The sequence below is a fragment of the Typopeltis vanoorti genome, chromosome 3, assembly GCF_054136105.1.
Source record: "Typopeltis vanoorti isolate ZY-2024b chromosome 3, IOZ_Tvanoo_1.0, whole genome shotgun sequence".
Lineage (NCBI taxonomy): Eukaryota > Metazoa > Arthropoda > Arachnida > Uropygi > Thelyphonidae > Typopeltis > Typopeltis vanoorti.
In genome coordinates this window covers 126,387,531-126,410,713 of record NC_143551.1, presented here as the reverse complement: position 1 = coordinate 126,410,713, position 23,183 = coordinate 126,387,531, and the positions used below count along the sequence as shown (strand labels likewise).

The 23,183-nt window shown below is 34.4% G+C and overlaps 1 protein-coding gene across 1 annotated transcript in view; it reads left to right on the top strand.

The window, feature by feature from the left end:
• The window catches only part of LOC150108543 (KICSTOR complex protein SZT2-like), a 1,022,772-nt gene that overhangs the window by 590,273 nt on the left and 409,316 nt on the right, over positions 1-23,183 (top strand). Inside the window, exons 36-37 of the mRNA XM_090390485.1 lie at positions 9,639-9,794; positions 19,742-19,841. Of these exons, the coding sequence (XP_090246611.1) occupies positions 9,639-9,794; positions 19,742-19,841 (256 nt within the window). The remainder of the gene's footprint in view (positions 1-9,638; positions 9,795-19,741; positions 19,842-23,183) is intronic.

The window sequence follows — 23,183 nt, the reverse complement described above, 5'->3', positions numbered from 1 at the left end:
AATATCTTCGCAATAGACTACATAAGACTTCGGATGATGTTATTAAAGCAGCGAATAAAATAAAAGCCCAGTCATTGAATACCTGTATTTTTCGGGAACTTTGCCATGAAAATGAAGAAGAATTTGGGCATTTTTTGCTCCACGCTGAAGTTAAATGGCTCTCAAATGGAAACTGTCTGCAATGCTTTAATGATCTCTATGACATTGTTTTGGAATTTCTTAATTCACATGATGAGAATGTAAGTAATGTTCTAAAAAAGGAAAAGGTTGACATCACATATCTTTCCAATATTTTCACCAAATTAAATGAGGTTAACATCAAATTGCAGGAAAGTAACATGAATCATATTAAAACAAACAGAATTATAAATGCTTTTATCAGCAAATTAACATTCTACAAGCAGAACATTGCAAGACAAGATTTTCTTCAGTTCCCAAGTCTACAAATAATAGATGATGATTTAAAATTAGATACAGATTTGAATTGTTATTGTTCCTATCTTCTGACACTGAAAGAAGACTTGATGATCAGATTCAAAGACTTTGATGAGCTTAAAATACGCAGTTGGATCATAAATCCATTTCTTTCTGATGTACATCCAAATTTGTAAGAAGAATTTGACTTAAAAAATGATTTTGAAGCTCAAGTACTATTTCAACAGTGTGGGTATGAAAGATTCTGGCCATACATGCAATGCAAGTATCCTCGGCTTTGGGATGAAATAAAATTACTGTTCGACTTAAAAAATGATTTTGAAGCTCAAGTACTATTTCAACAGTGTGGGTATGAAAGATTCTAGCCATACATGCAATGCAAGTATCCTCGGCTTTGGCATGAAATAAAATTACTGTTCATTGCTTTTCCTTCTTCATACTTGGTCGAGAAAGGTTTCAGCATTGTGTTGCAATTGCTAGCTGAGCAGCAAAATAGATTGCAAATAAGTGAAAGAGGAGACTTGAGACTTCGTTTGTCGAACATTCAACCAGATGTTGAAAAATTAGCAGGATCTCATCAGGCTTAGCATAGCCATTAATGATTAGCTTATTAAATACAGTAAGTTTACATTTTTATTTTTTTGAATAAAAATTAATACAAAGTCATTAATTTTTAATTAACTATCGGTTTAAATATGTTGATGGTAATTTAGGTTTGCCTAATCATATATTATAATTATCTTATTGAGTCATTAACCTAGTATAAAATTGAGCAGGGAGCACCAGCCATACTGAATATTACTTTGGACATGAATAAATTTGCACTCATCAGTTTTGCAGACTGTTCACTTTCTACAGATGGTTGATAAATCATGGGAATTTGACAAGGTGTCCAGAGAAAAGCTTTTCAAAATAATACAATTATATGGGGTAAATGAACACTCTACACAGAAATATAAGGATAGTATTTAATTTGTAAGTCAGCAGTTAGAATTGAAAGAAATAGAGGAAGGTGGGTTGAGGTAAAATCAGAAGTAAGACAGGGATACACATTCTCTCTCCACGTATTCATCATCTGTATGGATTGCATTATGAAAGAAATTGGCATTAAACCTAATGTTAAAGTCAGATATATCAGACTTAGCTCTTCTTTATGCAGACAATGTACTCCTAAACACAGGATTCTCTAAACTAAATTGTATAACAGCTGTAAGAAATTTGGTATGAAAATCAGGAATAAAAAGCATAAAAGTATCAAAATCGATGGAAACAGAAAAGTTGTTGCATTCTCAACGGAGAACCTATAGAAAATAAGTAAAATATTTGAACTATTTAGAGACAATTTTTAGTGAAGATGGCAAATTAAATTTGGAAATATACAACAGAATAAGCAAAGCTGGTATTCTGAAAAGCCAGCTGAATAATATATATGGAATATGGGAGAAATTAGCCAAAACCCCAAACTAGCAGTATACAAGACAATGTTCAAACCATTTTATGTTATTGATCTGAGGGTTCAGTTAGAAATAAAGCATTTGCTCAAAGACTAGAGACAACAGATATGATAGTTCTGAGAAAGATTAAAGGAGTGAACCAGTGGCATCAATGGCAGATAATCATATTAAAAATGAAGATATTAGAAAGGAAGTAGACATTTTTAGCATTCTAGAATGCGTAAGCAGAACTAATCAAAATGTACACATACGTTTCTGTGGGAAATTTTTGGTATTGAGACCACATTATAATATAAATAAAGAGTTTATTAAAAAGAAGCAATTAAAACCCGACAAGTTTCATGCGTTGTAAGATGTACATCATCAAGGGTAGTGGTACATGAAAGTTTTAAACAACAGAAGCCTGTTAACAATTAATTACACAATATTAGATGTTTTTGATAACTTCACAACTGTTAAATATAATTGATAAACCAGAATACAACTGATAAATTTGTTATTGTCTGTGTGGAACATTGCTAGTTGTTGCTATCACATTCTGTGGTATCACGCGTGTTATATCCTAGATCTGTGGCAGTTAAATTTTGATGAAAGCAGACCATACTTGATGTGAAATTAAGCCTTGATTTTTATTTCATTGTGTAGGGATCCTAAACATTTGCGAGGCTTCTTTAAATTTTCTTGTGAAACATTTGTATATGACATTTTTGTTTGTTGCCAGAGTACTTGTTGACCAGTAGTGGTGTGGAATGCCAGGCCTGATTTATGCTCTCTTCTTTTACATGTTCGCACATGCGGATCTCTCTTGCCCTTTCTGTCTTGCCTACATAACAAATGCCTCATAGATGCTTGGTTTTTTCATGGGGTGATGTGGAGGTTTTTGTGGATGTAGGAATCTTGATATTTTATGTTGTGCTACTTTTATGTTGTACTTGCAGAGCAACGCAGCCACTTTGTCTGTGACATTCTTGATGTAAGGCAGCATGATTACATTCTTGAAATCTTGTTTAAGTAAGGAAGTTGCAGGAGATGTATTAAGAATTTTTTTGATCGTCTTGGATTCAAAACCATTAAGTGTGAGGTTCTATTTTAGGTGGTGCAGTTCTTCATTCCTTTTAATTGACATGCTTGATATATTGTATACTCTGTCTCATAAAGTTTTAATTATGCTATCTTTTGCAATGGATGATGGTGTGAAGCGCTATTTTAAAATCTTCCTATTGTGGTAGGTTTTCTGTATATGGAGAAGGATAACTTTTTTTTTTACTCTTTGTTTACTTCGACAAGGATATCAAGGAAAGGTATGTTTTGTGCTTTACCAAAATTGTTAAATTTAATGTATCATTTGCATTCCTTTTTATGGATATATTCAATTTAATATAAACTAAAATAATCACTCGACTGTTTTGACTTTCACATTAAGTTCATCATCTGGAGTATACACATATACAAAGAAACAAGGTGCACTACAATTTACACGGTATGCTAACGTTACATTGATTTGATCAACCGTTAAAACTACTGGCCTGACCCCTGGTAAAAAATTAAAAAACTTACTACATCAATGTTAGAGTCCCTGTTATTAGTATTTATTTGGTTACAAAATAAATTAATCTAGAGAGCAACATGTTCACACAAAGTTACTCATATAAGTATACATATAAATTAAAACAAAACAGTATGGATGGTGGCTGATAAAAGATGAAATAATTGCTTAGAGTCCTAGGGTCAGGGTTTGCTAGAAAACTTGAACTAAGTGGGATGAATGTGTGCCATCCAAATTTTTGGGATTTTTATGCCACCATTATTGTTAAGTTATGATTTAATCAAAATTTCACAGGCTTCTTTAAATTTGCATTATGATGTAAGGAACAGGTACTTTTCCAATCAATTTAGTGTAAGATGTTAAGAGTGTGATTGGAGAGGCCTGCTTCACCAAAATTGTTAACTGTAATGTGTTTTTTTTTTTTTTTATCGATAGGGATTGTATGTCCCAGTTTTACCAATATAAGGTAAGTTACAGGTTCCATAGATACCTGTATCTATGGAACCTGTAACTATTGTACAGGTATCTATTGAACTTCAGGGTGAGCCAAATGGGGGGAAGAGAGGATCCTTAGAGGAGTTGCATATGTTTTTTAATTTTGTAGGTGGTTTAAAAGTGGCATTAAGATTATAATAGTGTAGAATTCTATTTATTTATTTATTTTTGATAACCCATTAAATCAGTGTTTCTCAACTGCCAGGCCATGGCTCGATACTGGGTCCTGGCATCAATTATACCAGCTGAGAGAAGTTCTCCTGGAATTTGTCATTTTAGTTTTCTAAGCATTTTTCATGAATAAATATTTTATAGTGGAAATATTCTGAGGAGAATAATATTTGTGAATGTGTCAAAAAGCTCAGACCCAAAACACCTAAATAAATCTGTGTAGCAAATGTCACTGACCAAGCTGCATATTTTTAAACATAGAAGTATTCATGAATTATCATTAATTTTCACACATCGAAATCTTTCAACATCCAGGAAAATGAATACCACTGTTTGCGATTGGTCATAAAAATTGCCTGCAATCTGATTACAACAATGGGTGGAATATCCTCTGTTCTCAAAACTGAATGAAATGACATTTGTAACACAGTGACCAATCAGCAAGGAAGTGTAAAGAAAATTCTTCCACTGAAATTGAAGATCAAGGTAGTTTGTATCTGGTTCTCAAATATAGTAATACTGAATATTGTTTCTTCGCAAGTTTGTATTGCAGTGTAGTTAAGTGCCTGTTTCGAAACCAGAGTGCCGTAATTTTTTAAAAGTAATAGGCCTACAGATTTAAATTTTAATATGACTAAGAGACAAGAGACTTTGTTTAATTTTGCTGTTAAGAAATCTCGTATTGAAGGTGTTTGTGATGCAACAAATATTATTATAATTATTCAGGCCTCCATGGAGTCAAAAGACTCATTGCGGGAGGTCCATCCTAGGAAACACAAAGTCTATCAAGACTCATTGTAGGAGGTCCCTTCTAGGAAACACAGGCTATCATACCACTCCTTAAACTCATTGACCATTCTCACTCTCACCACTCTATCAGGTAATGCATTCCATGGTTCATCCACCCTCCATGCAAAGAAACCACTCCTCATCCTCTTGCTCACAGTTTCCTTCCATAACTTCCAGGGATGGCCCTTTTCATCACTCCTTCCCGCTGATCAACCAAGTGAAAGAACTCCCCAGTGTCAACCCTGTAATCACCTCTCAACAGTTTAAAAGTCTCAATCATATCACCTCTCCTTCTTCTTCTATCCACCAAACTCTGCAGTCCACATTCTCTCAGCCGATCCTCATAATTAACATTGTACAGTCCTGAAACCATCTTTGTTATCTGCCTTTGTACCCTTTCCACAGTTAATTTATCCCTCAAGCCTACAGAACAATCTCTAGGATGTACAGAAGGAGGGCAAAACTAGCACACAGAAGAAAAAGTCTACATTCACTTGTAAGTACATGGACTGCTATTTAAAATTTGGTTTCATACAATGCCCTGACATTGACCAATTGCTATGACTTCAGTGTGTCATTTGTGCTACTGTTCTGGGAAATGAAGCAATCGTAATTTACCCAACATATCAACACAAAACATTCTGATCTAGTCAACAGGCCCATTGAGTTCTTTATGCATAAAAGAGATGCACTTAAAATAGAAAAGAAAATTATTTCCCAAGCTTCAACCACTGACACTTCAATTCTGATGGCATCCTATTTAATATCATTACAGATAACTAAATGTAAAATACCGTATTCTACTAGCAAAGAACTCATTAAGCCTTCTTTGATTGCTGCTTGTAATGAAGTATTAGGCAAGTCTGCAGGAAGTAAAATGAAAGATGTCCCATTATCAAATGATACAGCTGAAAGGCAGATATCTGATATGGCAGAAGATACAGAAACACAACTCATTGAAAAAATTAAAAAATCAAAATTGTTTGCATGACAACTGGACGAATCTGCAGATATTCAGAACAAAAGCATTTTACTTACATATGTACAACATATTGATCATGATGAAAGTGACATGAAGGAAGACATTTTAAGTGTTTCTGAATTACCTACGCACACTAATAGCAGTGTAAAGTTTTAAATGGTTTCAGTGAAAAGAAAGGTCTCGAATGAAATAATTGTATTGGAGTTTGTACTGACGGCACTGCCTGTCTTACATGTAGAAATTCAGATTTAGTCACTAAAATTAAGAATATGGTGGGCAATGACTTATTGTCAACACATTGCTACATTCATAGGCAAAACCTGGCCTCCAAAAAAATGGCACCTGAGCTTAGTGAAGTCCTGTCTCAATCTGATAAAATGATTAATTATATAAAAAAACAGTGCTTTAAATACAAGACTGTTAAAAGCATTGTGTGAACAAGATCTTGGAACAAGATCAAATCATTCAAAAAGAAACTCAAACTCTGGCTTAATATGATTGCATAAAAAAATAATAAACTGTTTCATTTGTGCTCAGATTATATTATGGAAGCAGATGATTTCTTTTCACAGAATTCAGTTTCAGATATTATTGTAGCCCACTTGGAGATGTTGTTGTTGGCGCTTGAAAAATATTATCCCGAACATGAGGATCCCTGGAGGTGAAATATGTGGATCGTAAACCCCTTTGTTGAACACAAAGAGACAGCTTTTTCCCATGAAGAAACTTTCAACTTATTGAATTATCATCAGACAAAGGACTGGAAAGTACTTTTAATTCTATGAGTAATTCGAAATTCTGGATAAGAATGAAAAATAAATATCCAAATTTACATGAAATAGCAATGAGATTTTTTCGTTGTTTATCCACCACATATCTTTGTGGAACTGCATTTTCTGCCATTGACTGTGCTTAAAACAAAGCAGAGGAACTGCCTGCAACTTTCTGACTGTCTCCATTTGGCTATCATCACTTCAATTCATCCCAGAATTAATAAGCTAATGGACAGAAAATATCAACAAAAGTTTCACTAGCTTAAATAAAACCTTCAAAAACTCAGTTGTAATAAAAGAAACCAAGTTTAACTTTTTGAATAACTTATAAATGCTGTGTTAAAGGGCTGCATTTTTAAATTCAAAATATTAATTAGTGTTGGAACTAGTGTTTAGAATTGAGAGATTCATACATTTTTATTTATTAAATTACATACTTTGCGTATTTAAATATTTGGCTTGTGTATGATAAGTGTTTTGCCGACAAGTTGACATCCTCGTGCTGCTTCCCCTGCTCAGCTGACTTCTACGGTGAGTTACAATGCATAAACACTTTTCTCACTACCATTTTTTTAAAAAAACCAACATTATTAAAATCAATTTAATAATACATCAATTTAATAATACATCAATTTTACACTGAATAATATTATAAGTTTTTCGTGATCAGAATGGGATATGTCACTGAAAATCAGCACAAATTAATTTAATGATGTTGGCCTGAGGAAACTGCAATATACTGCAAGATTTCATTAGCCCAGTGATTGATAACTAATTTAAGTGTAATTTTATATTTGTCACTATGCCACACCATATACATAAGTGTACCAATACTCTTTATGATTATGCCATAATTAATTATTAATACTTATGTTATAATAATAATATATTTAGTTTAATCCTTTATCCAAGTGTGAGCAAACAAAGTTTGCACCTGAAAGTATCTTCAGAACTGGAGTAAGGTGGTACAACACCAGGGCACTCCTTGCAAAGGTGGAGCAAGCTACCAACACGCCTATCTCAGTATCTCCCATAATGCAAAACACATCTTCTTGTGGATATGTCTAATGTTATGCATTAAGGGAAGGGCCACCACCCAGACTAGTTTCGACCTTTATTGAGGTCTCCTCAGTGGGAGCCAGGCCCAAGTGGAGATACCAGGCAGAAGCATTAGCAGGTCATCTCTACCTATAGGAGTTGCCAAATGGTGTGCCACCCTTTTTTAATAAATTACTCTGGATTTAGAGAAAGATGTTGAAAGTTTATTTTTCACTTGGTTAGAGTAATAAAAGTGGATAAAGGATTAAACCAAGTGTGAGCAAACGAAGTTTGCACCTGAAAGTATCTTCAGCACTGGGGTAAGGTTGTTGTTGTTGAAATAAACTTTCAACATCTTTCTCTAAATCCAGAGTAATTTATTAAAAAAAGGGTGGCACACCATTTGGCAACTCCTATAGGTAGAGATGACCTGCTAATGCTTCTGCCTGGTATCTCCACTTGGGCCTGGCTCCCACTGAAGAGACCTCAATAAAGGTCGAAACTAGTCTGGGTGGTGGCCCTTCCCTTAATGCATCTTCCCGCAAGGAGATGTGTTTTGCATTATGGGAGATACTGAGATAGGAGTGTTGGTAGCTTGCTTCACCTTTGCAAGGAGTGTCCTGGTGTTGTACCACCTTACCCCAGTCCTGAAGATACTTTCAGGTGCAAACTTTGTTTGCTCACACTTGGATAAAGGATTAAACTAAATTTATTATACTCTAACCAAGTGAAAAATAAACTTTCAATACTTATGTTAGTTTGATGTATGAACTTTAAAAAAAATTGGAAAGATATTTACGATTAAATTTGTTGGGACCCGGGCCCTCATCTTATAAAAAAAGAATTTACTGGGCTACAGTCTCACAAGGTTGAGAACCACTACTTTAAACCACCTATAAAATTAAAAAACATATTCAACTCCTCTAAGGATCCTCTCCCTCCCTCCCCCATTGGCTCACCCTGTAGTTTATTGTATCTAGTGCACCTGTAACTTATCTTATATTGTTGAAACTTGAATGTACAATTCCTATCCGTAAAATAGAACACAAATGACGCATTTGGTGAAGCAAGCCTCTCAGATTACACTCTTTACATCATATAAAAACCTGGTATGAACACAAATCTAAAGAAGTGAAATTTTGATTAACCATCTTATCTTAACAATAATGGTGGCATAAAAATCCCAATAATTTGGATGGCACATATTCAGCCCACTTAGTTCAAGTTTTTCCAACAAACCCTGACTTTAAGACACTAAGCAATTATTTCAGCTTTTATTGGCCACCATCCATACTGTTTTGTTTTAATTTATATGTAAACTTATATGAATAACTTCATATGAACATGTTGCTCTCTAGCTTAATTTATTTTTGTAAACAAATAGATAATAATAACAGGAGTCTAGTCAGCCAGTAGTTTTAACAGTTGACCAAATCAGTGTAACTTTAGCATACCATGTAGATTGTAGTGCAGTTGTTTCTTTGTATATATACTCCAGCTGATGATGACCTTAATGTGAAGGTCGAAATGTTGAGTGAGTATTTTAGTTTATATTAAACTGAAGTTTTATTCTAACACAGCAGTTGTTTCCATAATTTTTATAATGAATTCTGATCATCATGTAACCATGAAGGCAAGAATATAATTTCTTGGCATCTTTAATTTATTCTGACGTGAGAACACGTCCCACTTATTGCAGGCCTGAATTGGCTGGAAAATTTTTCGTGGTCTCTAGAGCAGGATTTCTGGATTAGGTAAAAAAAAAAAAAAATAATAACTTTTGAAAACTATGCCAAAAATCTAAGAAATACAATACACTATTTTCTAATGTTTTCAAAATTCTGATATCGTATATTTTGATATTTGGCTATTATTTACTAATATAGGTTTGTAGGTATATTTAAATGTTATCAAACAATATTTTGATCATATTTAATGTATTTTCACACTTTCAGATGAAGATATGCTGTTAGATAACCAGCAAGAAGACTATTTAGAGGCAACAATGAAGTTCATGCCTGGAGCATTTGATTGTGATACTGTATGGAAAACACATTTTATTCTTCATCCAAGGCTTAATACTGGAAATGTGCGCAGTGGTGCTTCTAGAGGTTTGTATTAACAAAATGGAAATTAACAAAATTTGTGTTTATTATTTTGTTCAGTTATTGTGTTTAAATAATGTATGCTGTAATCTTTTCTGATTCTCGGTTCTTTTTGCTGCTTCCTTGTGATATTTTTCTATTAATGTATATTGTAATATATCTTCTCTATTATATTATTATTATTCTCTACTCTATCCTTCTATATCCCTTACTTACTCTACTCTATGGATTATTATTTTTCCAATACCTGGAGAACTCTGGAAATTTATTTAGATTTTATTGACTGCACCACCAGTATTCTCCTTATGGTATTAGATATAATTATACTTTCAGTAGAGCATATTCTGAAACTATCCTAAAGCTTAATTAAACAGTCATGGCTAATATTTACTTCCTTCGCTCACAGGTCTGGTATTTTTTTGGAAACAGTGCATTGCATAAAGATCAGGCAGCACACTTTGTAAACAAAACAAACATGTTTATTAAAACTAAACTGCAATTATACTATATCATACAATAAAAAGGGGTTCTCTCTCTTAGCTTTTTTCTAAACATAAAATTTCAGCAATTAACCATTAGTATATGCACAGAGTCATGCAACATATTATATTGACACTCAAAGTAAACTAACTGCCCTTCACATTTCTAGGATTATCATGCTCTGTAATTTATAACAAACATTTCCAACTATATTATTGAACAATTTATTCTTAGATTAACTTTCCAGTCCTGAACTGCGAACTATATTAGGCACAATAAATGTCCCGTGGACTCTCAGTCAATTTCACTTATCTTAAGCAATCGCGATAAACTGTATTCACATAGCTTCTTTAACGTTTCTATATACTCGTTCCTAGTTCCTTCGTAGGTTCCTTTAACTTCCCTTCTGTTTCAGGTTTTGATGTCCACGCAAAGATTTTGTTGTCACTGTCGTCTCACGTGGATGACTCCCAGGGCTTGAAGCACATTTTTACCGGTGTTACTGACTTGGCCGAAGGGATCCGACATTCGAGGCACTTAGCAGACTCTCCTACTGGCAATGCATGCTGGTCCTGCTTCTCTTCTCCTTCGGTGGCTTCAATGCTCCCGTGGCTATCCCTCGGGGCTTCAATGGGCCAATGACGCACTTTAAATGGACTGGATCGGAAGTTCTCTCTTCTCCTCTCCTTTTTTTTCTTCTTTCAGATTAGTTTCCTTTATACGATTTCTCGGGTCCCTGAACTGAGGGTCAAGGCTCCGAATATTCCCTCGCAAATAGTCTTGACCTTCACATTAATGTTCACTTTTAGTTCTCATGGGATACACCCATATAATCCTATTTTCAAAAAGCAGAACTGCTTCAGAACTAAACCGCCTTTTATTACTGTCCTTGAATCTGCTATCTGGTTGACTCCGAACACATTTAAAATCACTAACATTGTATACAATTCCTATCTCAATACTGTGCCGATTTCTAAGGGGCTTTTATAATATTTACAATGTTAATACAAAAATTGTTTAGCTAGTTCACGAGTTGTGACCGCTGTAAAAGTCGATGCAAAAAGTGGAAAAATCCTACTGCATCGAATTTTACAATACTTTGTTTTTCAATTATTGGGCTTTTTTAAGAGAATTAAGATTTTATGAACTTTCATTAATTCATATTATTATTGTTATCATCATCATCAGAGCTCCTTGTAGATAAAAGGCTCATCATGGCAAGTTACTCTGTTACACACCTCATGCCATAAATGTATCTACCATCTCTGCACTCACCACTCTGCTCTACGTGGATAGGATAATGGTGAGGGAATATGATAGAGACATATAAATTGATAAGGTGTTATTACTAGATTAATATGGAAGAGATATTGCATAGATTTGGTGGTGGGAGGCAAGAAGTCATCCCTGGAAGCTGTATAAGAAGTTTGCAAGCAGGAGAATGAGGAGCAGGTTTTTGCAAATATGTCCCCTAAATTTTACATAATCTCAGATCTCTTGTCTCCACCTTCTCCAAGGTATTCTGATCATTTGTATCCTCTGAAGTTGTCAAGTCTTCTTGTAAAGCAAGTCTTCTTGTAAAGCCACAACATCTGTTCTACTTCTCATAGCTCTTCTCAGCTTTGCATCATCTGCAAACAACTGCATATCCCTATTCTCAAAATCATTAATATTATTATTATTATTAAACAAGACCTCATGGAGTCAAAGACTCATCTAGGAGGTCCTTTTATCTTACACACATCTCATCATACCGGGTCTTAAACACATTCAAACTCCTTGCAGACACCACACTCTCAGGCATGAGTAAACTGCATATATGAGTAAACTGCAACAGCCCTAAAAGGGATACTTGGGACACACTACTAGTGGTATGGAAAGTTCACCTAAACAGAGACTTGTTAATAAATATTTCATTTAACTCAGTGCCTAGTCTTAAATAATTGAATGTACTGTAATAAGAAATCCCATGGATAAGCACATTGCTACCACTTTCAGAGCAGTATTAAGCTGGACATGATGGAAAAGAATATGACTCTCCACTAGGATATCTACTCCTCCATGAGCAGGACCATCTTCGGTTCTACCCTTGCAAACAACACTGAAATTCCTTAAGGTAGGGTCCTCATTGGATCTTAAATATGTTTCCTGTAGACAGAAATAGAAAAGTTTGTTTCTGCAGTAAAATCTTGATTTCATTTATTCTAATGAATTCCTGTTTCTTGGGTTTCATTGAATTTCCAAACCTTGGAAATTCAATAAGGCTGCTCCTCTGCGACTCAGGTTATAGAGGTCTTTTAATATGCCATACCTCCAGGCTGTGTCATAAACTTTTTCTATGTTAAAGAAAATTGAAATCATATCTTCTTTTGAAATGCATCTCTTAAAGTTTCGAAATGGTCTAAAGTTGAACAATGTCTATAGAAGTCACATTGTGTATTGAAGAGAAGATTGTTGCTAAATACCAGAGAAGTCTGGCATTAACCATTTTCTCTAATATTTTACAAAGACAGCTGGTCAGAGCAATAGGTTGATAATTATTTGCTTGTGTTGGATCTTTTCCTGGTTTTGTGATAGCAATGACAACTAACTGACTTATGCCAAGAATCTGGAAACTCTTTCTCTGTAAGTATTCTCTTGTATATTAAGAGGAGATTCATAGAAGATGATGGTAGATGTTTTAATATCATTTCATAATGGATGTCATCAGGCACGACTGTTGCTAGGTTGAGATAGCAAAAGAGCTCTTTTTAGTTCTTCCCGAACAAATGATTATATGGCTCAAACTCGTTTGTAGAAAAATTTAGCCACTTTTTCTCTTGCTGCTCATTCTGTATTAATGACGGAAGTGTCTGCAGTAGCTTGGGGATTAGCAACAACATATCCATTATGGTCTAAGGTAGATAATCAGTGTGCTCTGTATCCACCTTTCATTTTCCAAATTTTATTCCATAAAATTTTTGCACTGGTTGTTTGATTAATTTATGAGGTAAATTGGATCCAAGATTGTTTTTGACTGTGGCATCATGCATAATGTACTCTGGCCTGAGCACGTTTAAAAGCTAAGCTATTAAGTTTGATGTGGTGGGGTATTTACAAAATATACCACATGTTCTCCATTGATCTTTTTTTTTTGGCTGCCTAGCAGTCTGGGCTCCACCAAGGCTTTGATCAGAGTGGAAATTGAGATGGCGTTTTTGGAATGGAGGATGTTGCTACCTGGACAATGCAGTCTGTTACATACTTTACTGCTTCACTGATAGGTGTTTGACTGATTGTATCAGCATTCAAATTTACAAGATGGGAAAAGTATTCCTGTCAGCCTGATCCATTTTTCCATATGGACATCTGTGTAACAGAACATGTTTCATATGAAGACATTCTGCACATACAAGCAAAATTTTCACTTCTGTAGGTGCCTACATGAGCAGTAGAAAAATGGCTGGAGAGCATATTGCAAGTTCGATTGCAGAATATCAGCTGATAGGCATATGGAAGAAAGTATTGAGCATATTATTCAAAAGAGAGAGACGTCATCATTGTCAAGGATTTGTTCAATAATATGACCTCTTCCATTTGTGTTGCCACTACTCTACAGAGTGTTGTGTCCATTAAATTCATCCATAAGAAGTAAGGGTTCAGTCAGTTGCAAGATAAGGTTATCGAGATATATTTCATTTAACTCGGTGCCCAGTCATAAACATTTAAACATGCTGTAATAAGAAATCCCATGAATAAGTGAATCACTACTACTTTCAGAACAGTATTAATCTGGACATGATGGAAAGGAGTATGACTCCCCACTAGGATAGCTACTCCTCCATGAGCAGGATCATCTCCAGTTCTGTCCTTGCAAACAACACTGAAATTGCTTAAGGTAGGGTCCTCATTGGATGTTAAATATGTTTCCTGTAGACAGAAACAGAAAAGTTCATGTTTCTGCAGTAAAATCTTGATTTCATTTAAATTCTAACGAAACCCAAAGAACAGGAAACAAACCTCAGAGTTTCGGTGGCAAGTCCTAAAAAAATATTGATTGATTCAGCCAGAGAGGCACGTGGTGAGGTTTTCTGCAAGGATGGAAAAATCAGAACTCCATGGTTGGACACAGGAAGATAAAGAGGCAGTGAAGGAAATGAAGAAGTTGGAAGTTTATTTTGCACTTGGTTAGACTATAATAAATTTAGTTTAATCCTTTATCCAAGTGTAAGCAAACAAAGTTTGCACCTGAAAATATCTTCAGGACTTGAGGTACAGTGGTACATCCCTTGGCAACTCATAGTAAAGGTGGATCAAGCTCTCATCATTCCTTGTCTCAGTATCTCCCATAATGCAAAGCACATCTCCTTTCGTACATGTATACTGCTATGCATTAAGGGAAGGGCCACTACCCAGACTGATTTCGACCTTTATTGAGGTCTTGTCAGTGGGAGGCAGACCCAGAAGTGGAGATACCAGGCAGAAGTCATGAAGAGGTCATTTACCTATACAAGTTGTCAACCGGCGTACCACCTTATTATTAAATTACTCTGGATTTAGAGAAAGATGTTGGAAGTTTATTTTGCACTTGGTTAGACTATAATAAATTTAGTTAATCCTTTACACTTGGATATAGGATTAAACTAAATTTATTATAAATGAGGAAGTCATATGAAAGGTTCCTGGCAAATAGTTAAGCTTGTGCTCTTAGAGAACAGAGACAAATGTAAGAAAGCTAAACACTGTACAAAAAAAAGGAATTGGAGATGATAAAGATGACATAAAAACTGGAGAAAAAATATTCTTGATGTATAGAGTAATTACTTCAAAAAATCGCTAAATGAAACAATCAGTGACAGCACAGTGGTAAAAACCACTCAACAGGCATGCCATCACGAATACATATCCATACTTGAAGTAGAAAAATAGTACCCATATATAAAAAGGGAAATAAAACTGAATGTGAGAATTACAGAGGTATTTACCTACTGAGTGTTCCTGGTAAGATTTATGCAAGTATACTTGAGAAACGGTTGAGAAGGATTGTGGAAAGAAAGCTTGGTGAAGAGCAAACCCGATTCAGGCCAAAAATCAGAATCAGATTTTCACTTTAAGACATATAGTTTAGAAATTATGAGAATATAACAAAGATGTGTATTTAAGTTTTGTAGATCTTGAAAAGGCATATGACAAAGTGCCAAGAGAAAAGCTATTCAAAATGCTATTCATAAGGGATGCAGAATATATAATTAATGAGGAAATTTTGGGGGTGGAGATGATAAGAGATCAGGAAGTAGCATTGTATGGAAACTTGAAGTTTAGGGATCACATTGCTAATTGTGATGACATTACAGTGGATTATATATGGTAAAATTATGAGGAATTCTTTATTTTGGATGTAGAAGCAAAGAAGTTATGGTTTTCTTATGTAAGGCCTTGATCAGGGTACATATAGACTGCTGTGCAGAGATCTGATCACCTGGTTTTGGAAGAATGAGGATATCTATAGAAGTCAATTGCAGGTATTTGGAATCTGGGATATGAAGACAGATTGAGGGAATGCAATATGCAAAGTAGGGTTTCATTGAGATTTAAATTGGTGAGGTCATCAGATTAATGCTGAGCAGATTTTTTGTAATGAGGAACAAAGTAGGACAAGAGCCTGTTCCGGGATTCTGTATGGAGGATGTGAGCAAGGGAGCAAGAAGTGGGGTTTGGTATGAAGAGTGGTTAGTGAGTGGATTGCATTGATGATCTTGTATGAGTGTTGATCTCTCATGATGAGTCAACTCCTTGGAGATCTGATATTAATAATAGTAATAATCAGTGCTTTTTTTGTAAAACAATAGATGCTGGTACTAATTCTTTGCTAGTGATAAAAATTAAAAATCAAAAGGATATGAAAAGAAAACTAAAAAATTGTTTACTGATATTTTACATCATCATATGATATTTTTGGAATAAGAACAGCAAATTAAGTAAATAATAGACACTTTAGACATAAATTTATCAAGTGTATAAAAAATAAGTAAAATGTGTACTGATTTTAATAAAAATTTTATGTACCAAACATAAAGTTTTGTATAGCAAATCTTAACAGACATAGCGAAAAATGTAAATTTCATTAAATAACTAAGCTTATTTGCATACTAGGTAAACATGTAAAAAATTACTGAATATTACAAATTTCTAAATGTACTGTTAAATTCTATAGTCGCTGACTGCTCCATTGTAATATTCTATTTATTTATTCTTGTAACTTGATATCAACTGCGCCTTTGTTAACCTTATTTGTGCTGCGCTCCCAGCACCATGTCTTAACTAACTCTATGCTGCTCTTCTCTTAAAATAACTTTAATCTGCTTAACATATATCTCACTGTTAATACTACTAAGTCTTATTCCTGTTCCCACTGCTATTAAATAGACTTTAAGATATCAGCCTATCTACGATATACAGGTTACCAATTCTCACACTAATCAATGAGAAAAATTTATTTATTTTTTAATGATTGCACAATTCTAATTGAACTAATGTAGTTTGAGAATTAAGGTAAGGAATACAGGCAGTATCTTAGTTGATACACATTTTCCTATTGTAAGTCATGGCAATTCTCAATCTAATGTGCACGCAGGTTCGCTAGTTTTTTTAGAGATAGTGCATTGGCAGTAGATCAGGCAAGATAGTTAAACAAACAAAACATTTTATTTTCACTAGAATGAAAGAACAATTACACACAAAATTAATGGGAGAATTTATCTCTCTCAGCCTTTTCATATACACAGTAGGTATAACATATAATTAAGCATTTTTACACGCAGCACTTATTTAACCCTATCACAATACTAATCTAAATTAAACATGTATTTATTCCCTATGTCACAACTTAGCTAAATTCCGTTCACTACATATACAAGTTAACATTTATTTTCCCTTTCATGACCATAACTTATTAATCAATTAATTACTAACAATTCCTGTAAGCACCTTCATTACACATACAAATTCCAATTGTAAGTTTCTAAAACATTAACAAAATTGTGCTTACTTACTGTAACCTTTACATACACAGTCCAGTCAATTTGAACAAAACTTCAGCTTGGTTAGCTTGACCTTGCATCTTCATCCTGGGTAACAACTGTTGCTTGGACAATGTGGCGGTTCTCGCTATAGAAGTTTCTGGGAAAGTTAACTTGACTTTTCCTTCAGGAACTGGAAAAGAACTGCTGAAGGCTCTGTTATGACCGTGGGTATTAGCACACTCTCCAGCATGTTCATGCTTTCAATTAGGAGCCCCATCGAAAAATGGCCTCGCCTCCACACACTGGAACTCCGTCCTCCGAGAAAGGAAAAACTTAGAACCTATAAATCGAGAACCTTGCTGATCTGTCTCAGTCCTCTTTTATATTGTCACTAATCCTTTGTTACTGTGATGTAGTTTCCAGGATTACCAGCATGATGACATCACTTTGGCTCCTTCCGTTTGTGGCCGCATATTTTTATGTTCGTAAGACCTTGCGATTGTTTGTTTCTGCTTAGTTATCGTTCTAATCTGGGCTAATCCCCTTTTTCCATTTTACATACAGCTCAATGGACATTAAATTATGCATTTTTTACAGAATTACATTTATTTTCTCTCAGCATAAATTCTATTTTATATAAGTTTGGTAACCTCTGTAAAATCAATTTTTTAGAGATAGTGCATTGGCAATAGATCAGGCAAGATAGTTAAACAAACAAAACATTTTATTTTCAAAATGTTTTGAAAATACAACACGCACAAAATTAATGGGAGAATTTATCTCTCTCAGCCTTTTCATATACACAGTAGGTATAACATATAATTACACATTTTTACAAGCAGCACTTATTTAACCCTATCACAGTGCTAACTTATCTAAATTAAACATGTATTTATTCCCTATGTCACAACTTAGCTAAACTTAGCTAAATCTCTCACGATAAATTAAGTTAATTTATCGTGAGAGATTTTACAGTACTGCATTCATATGTAACATATCACTGTTAATAAAGGTGCCATTATACCGTACCATACCAAAAAAAGAGATGCTTAATTACACTAGCATTAATAAATTTATGTAATAAATATATACCGTATTTTTCAGTGTATAAGACGCACCCAAGAAATTTGATACAATTTTCTGGAAAAAACCTCACAGGCTACTTTGAACTGCATGTGTACGAATCATTTTTATTGAAATGGCAATGCCATTTTGCCGATTTTCTTGCACCCATTTCAAAACTCCGGTCTCTAGTTCTGGCCACTTCGCAATTTTTCCATGTTCCGCGCGCTTTTCATTACACAAATTGTACAAAATCTCCTTCTGACCATGCCAAGTTCTAATAATTTTTTCTGTAGGTGGAGGTCCAAAATGTCTTTCAGCTTTCCTATACCCATGTTCTTCCGCATATTTTACAACCTGCAATTTGTAACTTGAAGTATATGAATGTCGCCTGTTTTTTTCCATCACTAAAATCTACGGGGAAATATCAAACTGAACACAAAATATCTCAACACGTCAACTCAATGCTAATGAACATCGGTAACTGATTACTTGGATAAGATATGATGAAACTTGAATAGGGACTCCCCATTCTTAGCCAATGATGCGCTAGAAGTCACGTGAAGGTCACGCATCAATTTGATTGCACCATTGCGCCTACAAAGATCTTGGAACATAAAAGGGAGTGCGTATGACTTTGAAAAGAGTAAGCAATCTTTACTTTCATTATATAAGATGCACCCCATTTTTAAGATGAATTTTTAGGTAAAAAAGTGCATCTTATACACCGGAAAATATGGTATATATATTTTATTAATAAATATTATAATATATTTAATAGCATTAATAATAATAATATATAGCCGGCCTGGTTGGCCAAGTAGTTAGCATATCCGCTCTCCGGCCAAAAGGCTGCGGGTTCGAATCCCACATGGGCATGGATGTTTGCGATTGTCTGTGAAAATACTAGTGGTGGTGGTCAGTGGTAGATGCTGTTGGTGTAGATGATGAAATTAGTTGTGGTTGGTGGAGACAGAGAGTTGTAGAGTAGGTACCCTCCCTCGATGAGTCTTTAGACTCCCTGGAGGTGTTATGTAAAAAAAAAATTGGATTCCAAGTGGGGATTCTGTCCCTGATTTATATGGAATGTTATTCTCATGTTACTCACTTTTGGGAAAATGCTTTGCAGTTGTACTTCTATTAGCTTCATAAAAATTTTTCATAAAATATTGATTATTGACCATGATAAAAGTGTTGTAAATATTTTCAGTATAACTTCCTTTGTGAATTAATGGGGAGTAGTAAATGCTCAAAAAGGTGGCAGGTTTTGATTTGAGTGGATTTGTAAATATCAAATCATCTAAGCTATCAGTATGCCGATATGTTGGGGAATACCACAAGATCAAATGACATTATTAATACTATTGAAATATTAACATTTTATTTATGATTTACTTATCTTAATTTCAGGTATTCAGGCACTCAAGACAGTATTAAAAAACTTCTCAGTTAACAACCGTGTTAATATGTTTGTTTATCAAGATGGATCTGGGTCTGTGTTTTATCTTAGGTGAGTTTTTGATTTAATTTCTGAAAAATATTTTTGAACTCTTTTCTGTATGTAATTTATATTAATATGATATTCAGTAATGTACTAAACTGCGGTATATCAAAAGTTACTTTCAGTAAATTGAATCATTAAGCTTTTTCCATTAAATCAAATCATAAAACTCTTTTTCATAAACTATGAAGCTCTTTGTATCATATAATGTTTAAGGAAATGAATGAACCAAAATGCACCAAAAGTGGTGAAAAAGAATTATAGGTTTTGATTTTCTCACTGTCTGTAAGGAGAAAAAAAAGCTATAGTACATTATGGATGGTACTTAATGGTGAATGGGACATGATTTGGACTACACTAGATGAGAGAAAATTGTTCATATTTGCCTTAAACATATGCAGATCGAAAGTTCTATGAAACACTGAATGAGAAAACTTGTTTCATAGTACACTATTCAGAAGAATGAATAAAAAAATTAGAAAGTGTGGTGAGTTTGAAGTTGATTTATGAATCACTGGAGAATAGTAAATACTTAAAAGGTGGCAAGTTTTAAAGTGAGCAGAATTATACATATCAGATCATCTAAGCCGTCGACATTCCTGCTATGGCAGAGAAATCCTCTTTTTTTCTTTTTTAATCAAACCTACGTATAAGAAGTTTCAAAATTAATAGCATATAAATGTTCTTTATGGACCTGTTAAGGAGAAAGGATTAACCTATTGTTTCCTGAAGAGTTGGAAGTCATAGTCTTTTGTGAAAATGGCTGTTTCCGAGATCATAGATAAAATGACGAGAGGTTTTGATAAGGCGGTTTGGTAAAACCGCCTTATCAAAACCTCTGTGTGAATATTGATCAGTATATGTGAATATTATGTGTGAATATTGACCAGAGATTGTTCATGTCTTTACATGCTTAGAGAAAAGCAAAGAATGATAGCATGGGTTCATTATTGCAGTTTAGAGCCCATGAAAATACTTACAGAAAAGTCATAAGACAGAAAGTCTATATGGAAATGGTTGGAGTGAGTTTTAGAAAGGGCATCATCTAATAAACAGATTGCTGTCTTCTGAATAGCATCGAGCATTTTTAGAAATTATTTTTTTTTAATGACTAATCATAATGTGAGGACAACATTCTGAGATCAGGCAAATTTGAGATTTATGTACTTTTGAGGATTGTACAGATAAGAAGTACCTTCAACTGAAGATGCTTTCAAGTTTTTTTGGAGGCTGATTACACTGTGGTTATGATCTGATTGCTAGGAAACACTAGAGGTATAACAATCCATGAAGAGAAATCTGATCTTGCCTGGATATCTGTATATTATCAAAAGTAAGCTGAAATGAAGTGAGATATTTCTTTCTTATAAGAAATAAGACAGGTTTGTGTCGAAGTTCACTAAGTTTCCTCTCTGCAGTGAGAATGGAAAGGAGATCAGTAATAAAATATTGCTCATAAAATTAACTTACTTCACATGAGTGCTGAAAAGTTAGTCGAATGAGAAGAGGAATGAAATGCTCTCTTCTCAGGAAATACAATAGAAGTTGAGGTCAGTGAGTGAAGGCCAGTGAGAAGAGAAGGTGAGGAAATATACAGAGCTGGGATAACCCAGCATTTGTAAGTATAGTTGAAAAGAGAAAACCATTGACCATGACTTGTCATATATGATGATTATCTTTCTTTAGATATATACTCACAGAGAGGGAATTAGTGACCAGAGTACAAGTGTGGTGTAATAGATATTAATTATTGCTGATTGCTAATTAAATTGTATAGCCTACAGGCAGTAAAGAAGTTGGTTGTTGATTACCTTCTTTGTTATTTCCATGTGAATTGAGATGAGGACAGTGAGATGATGGTATACTAGCTGGCTTTTGTTTATGATGGGCTGAATATGGACCTGATTCTATTCTGTCAGTAGATGCCAGATAAGTACGATAGAATGTAACAATGTAGGACTGGTGTTAATTCTGAAGTGTAAATAGTGAGCACAGTTGGTTGTGTGTGTGCACGTGCAGTAGGGAAGAATTCCTGGATCTTAAGCTATCAAGTATTCTTCTCATACACTTGTGTCCAAAAGCTAAGGACAAACTACATAATCTTTACCTGTGTATATTGGCTGTAATTATCCAAAAATTTCATAAGTACAGCCAAACGCTGATGCAAATTTATTGCCAGCATACCAATAAATTATATTACACAAAAAATATGTTATAAATTTTGTAAAAATTAAATTGCAATATGTTTTTGGTAGAAGTTGCAAATTTCCTAAGGATGTAGTTAAGGAATTAATATACAGTGCATGCAGAAAACTATGCAGAGAGACATTTTGGTATGGAATATGTCCTCATCAAACGGCAATGCTACTCTCACAACGTCATACCATGCTTAGCACTGAGTGACTCAGGAATTCTTGAAGCAAACTAGCCCACTCCTTCATCAGAGCAAGGATAAGATCTTATTTGTTTTATGGAGGGTGGTTTCAAGCAGCAGTGTGCCTCCCTATTGCATCCCAAATGTGTTCAGTGGGTTGAGATCTGGGGAGAATGCTGGCCTTGATTCGATTAATATCCTCGGTCTCCAGAAGTATCTCCACTACTCGTGTACAATGTTGTGTATCATTGTCATTCATGAAAATGAATTCTTTGCCTACAGTACCATGGAACAATTGAACATGACATTGAAGAATTTCCTTCGTTGCAATATCGTTCACCAGTCATAGTCCTTTTTTCCAGCACTTGTAGCTCAGTGCGTCCATTAAGCATAATACTTCCTCAGACTGTGACTGACCCCAGCACTGCCATATCTATTTCTTTCAATTATATACTTGTTATGGTAAGCAGTAACACTTTCACTGTAGATCAAGTGTCATCTAGAATTGGGTGAAGACTAAAACAACTCTCATCTGTAAAGAGTACATTAACCCATTTGTGTCTTGCCCAATTTTTATGGATACAACATTACTGAAAATGTGCTCTATGATGAGCTGTGGATAAAGGGATACCAACTGCAGGCTTTTGGGCATGCAGGCCTACTTGTTGCAGACATCCTGCCAGAGTTTGTTGAGATATCTTCATGTGTGTGCAAATAGAGCCGATTTGTAAGCTCACGTTGTTAGAATGACAATATTTGTCATTCTAACCAAAAATCTGTCTTCATGTTTCATGACAGAGCAAGGGTAACCTTAATTTTTTCTTTTTTTTTTCTCCTTTTTATTCTAAGAGAAATAGTTGGTTAATACCACAGATACGTATCTGGATTATTGTTATTATAAATTAAGAGATTGAATAATAGACAAAGGAATTTCAAAAATAATATATTTATTTACAAATAATACTAGTGTAGATTTT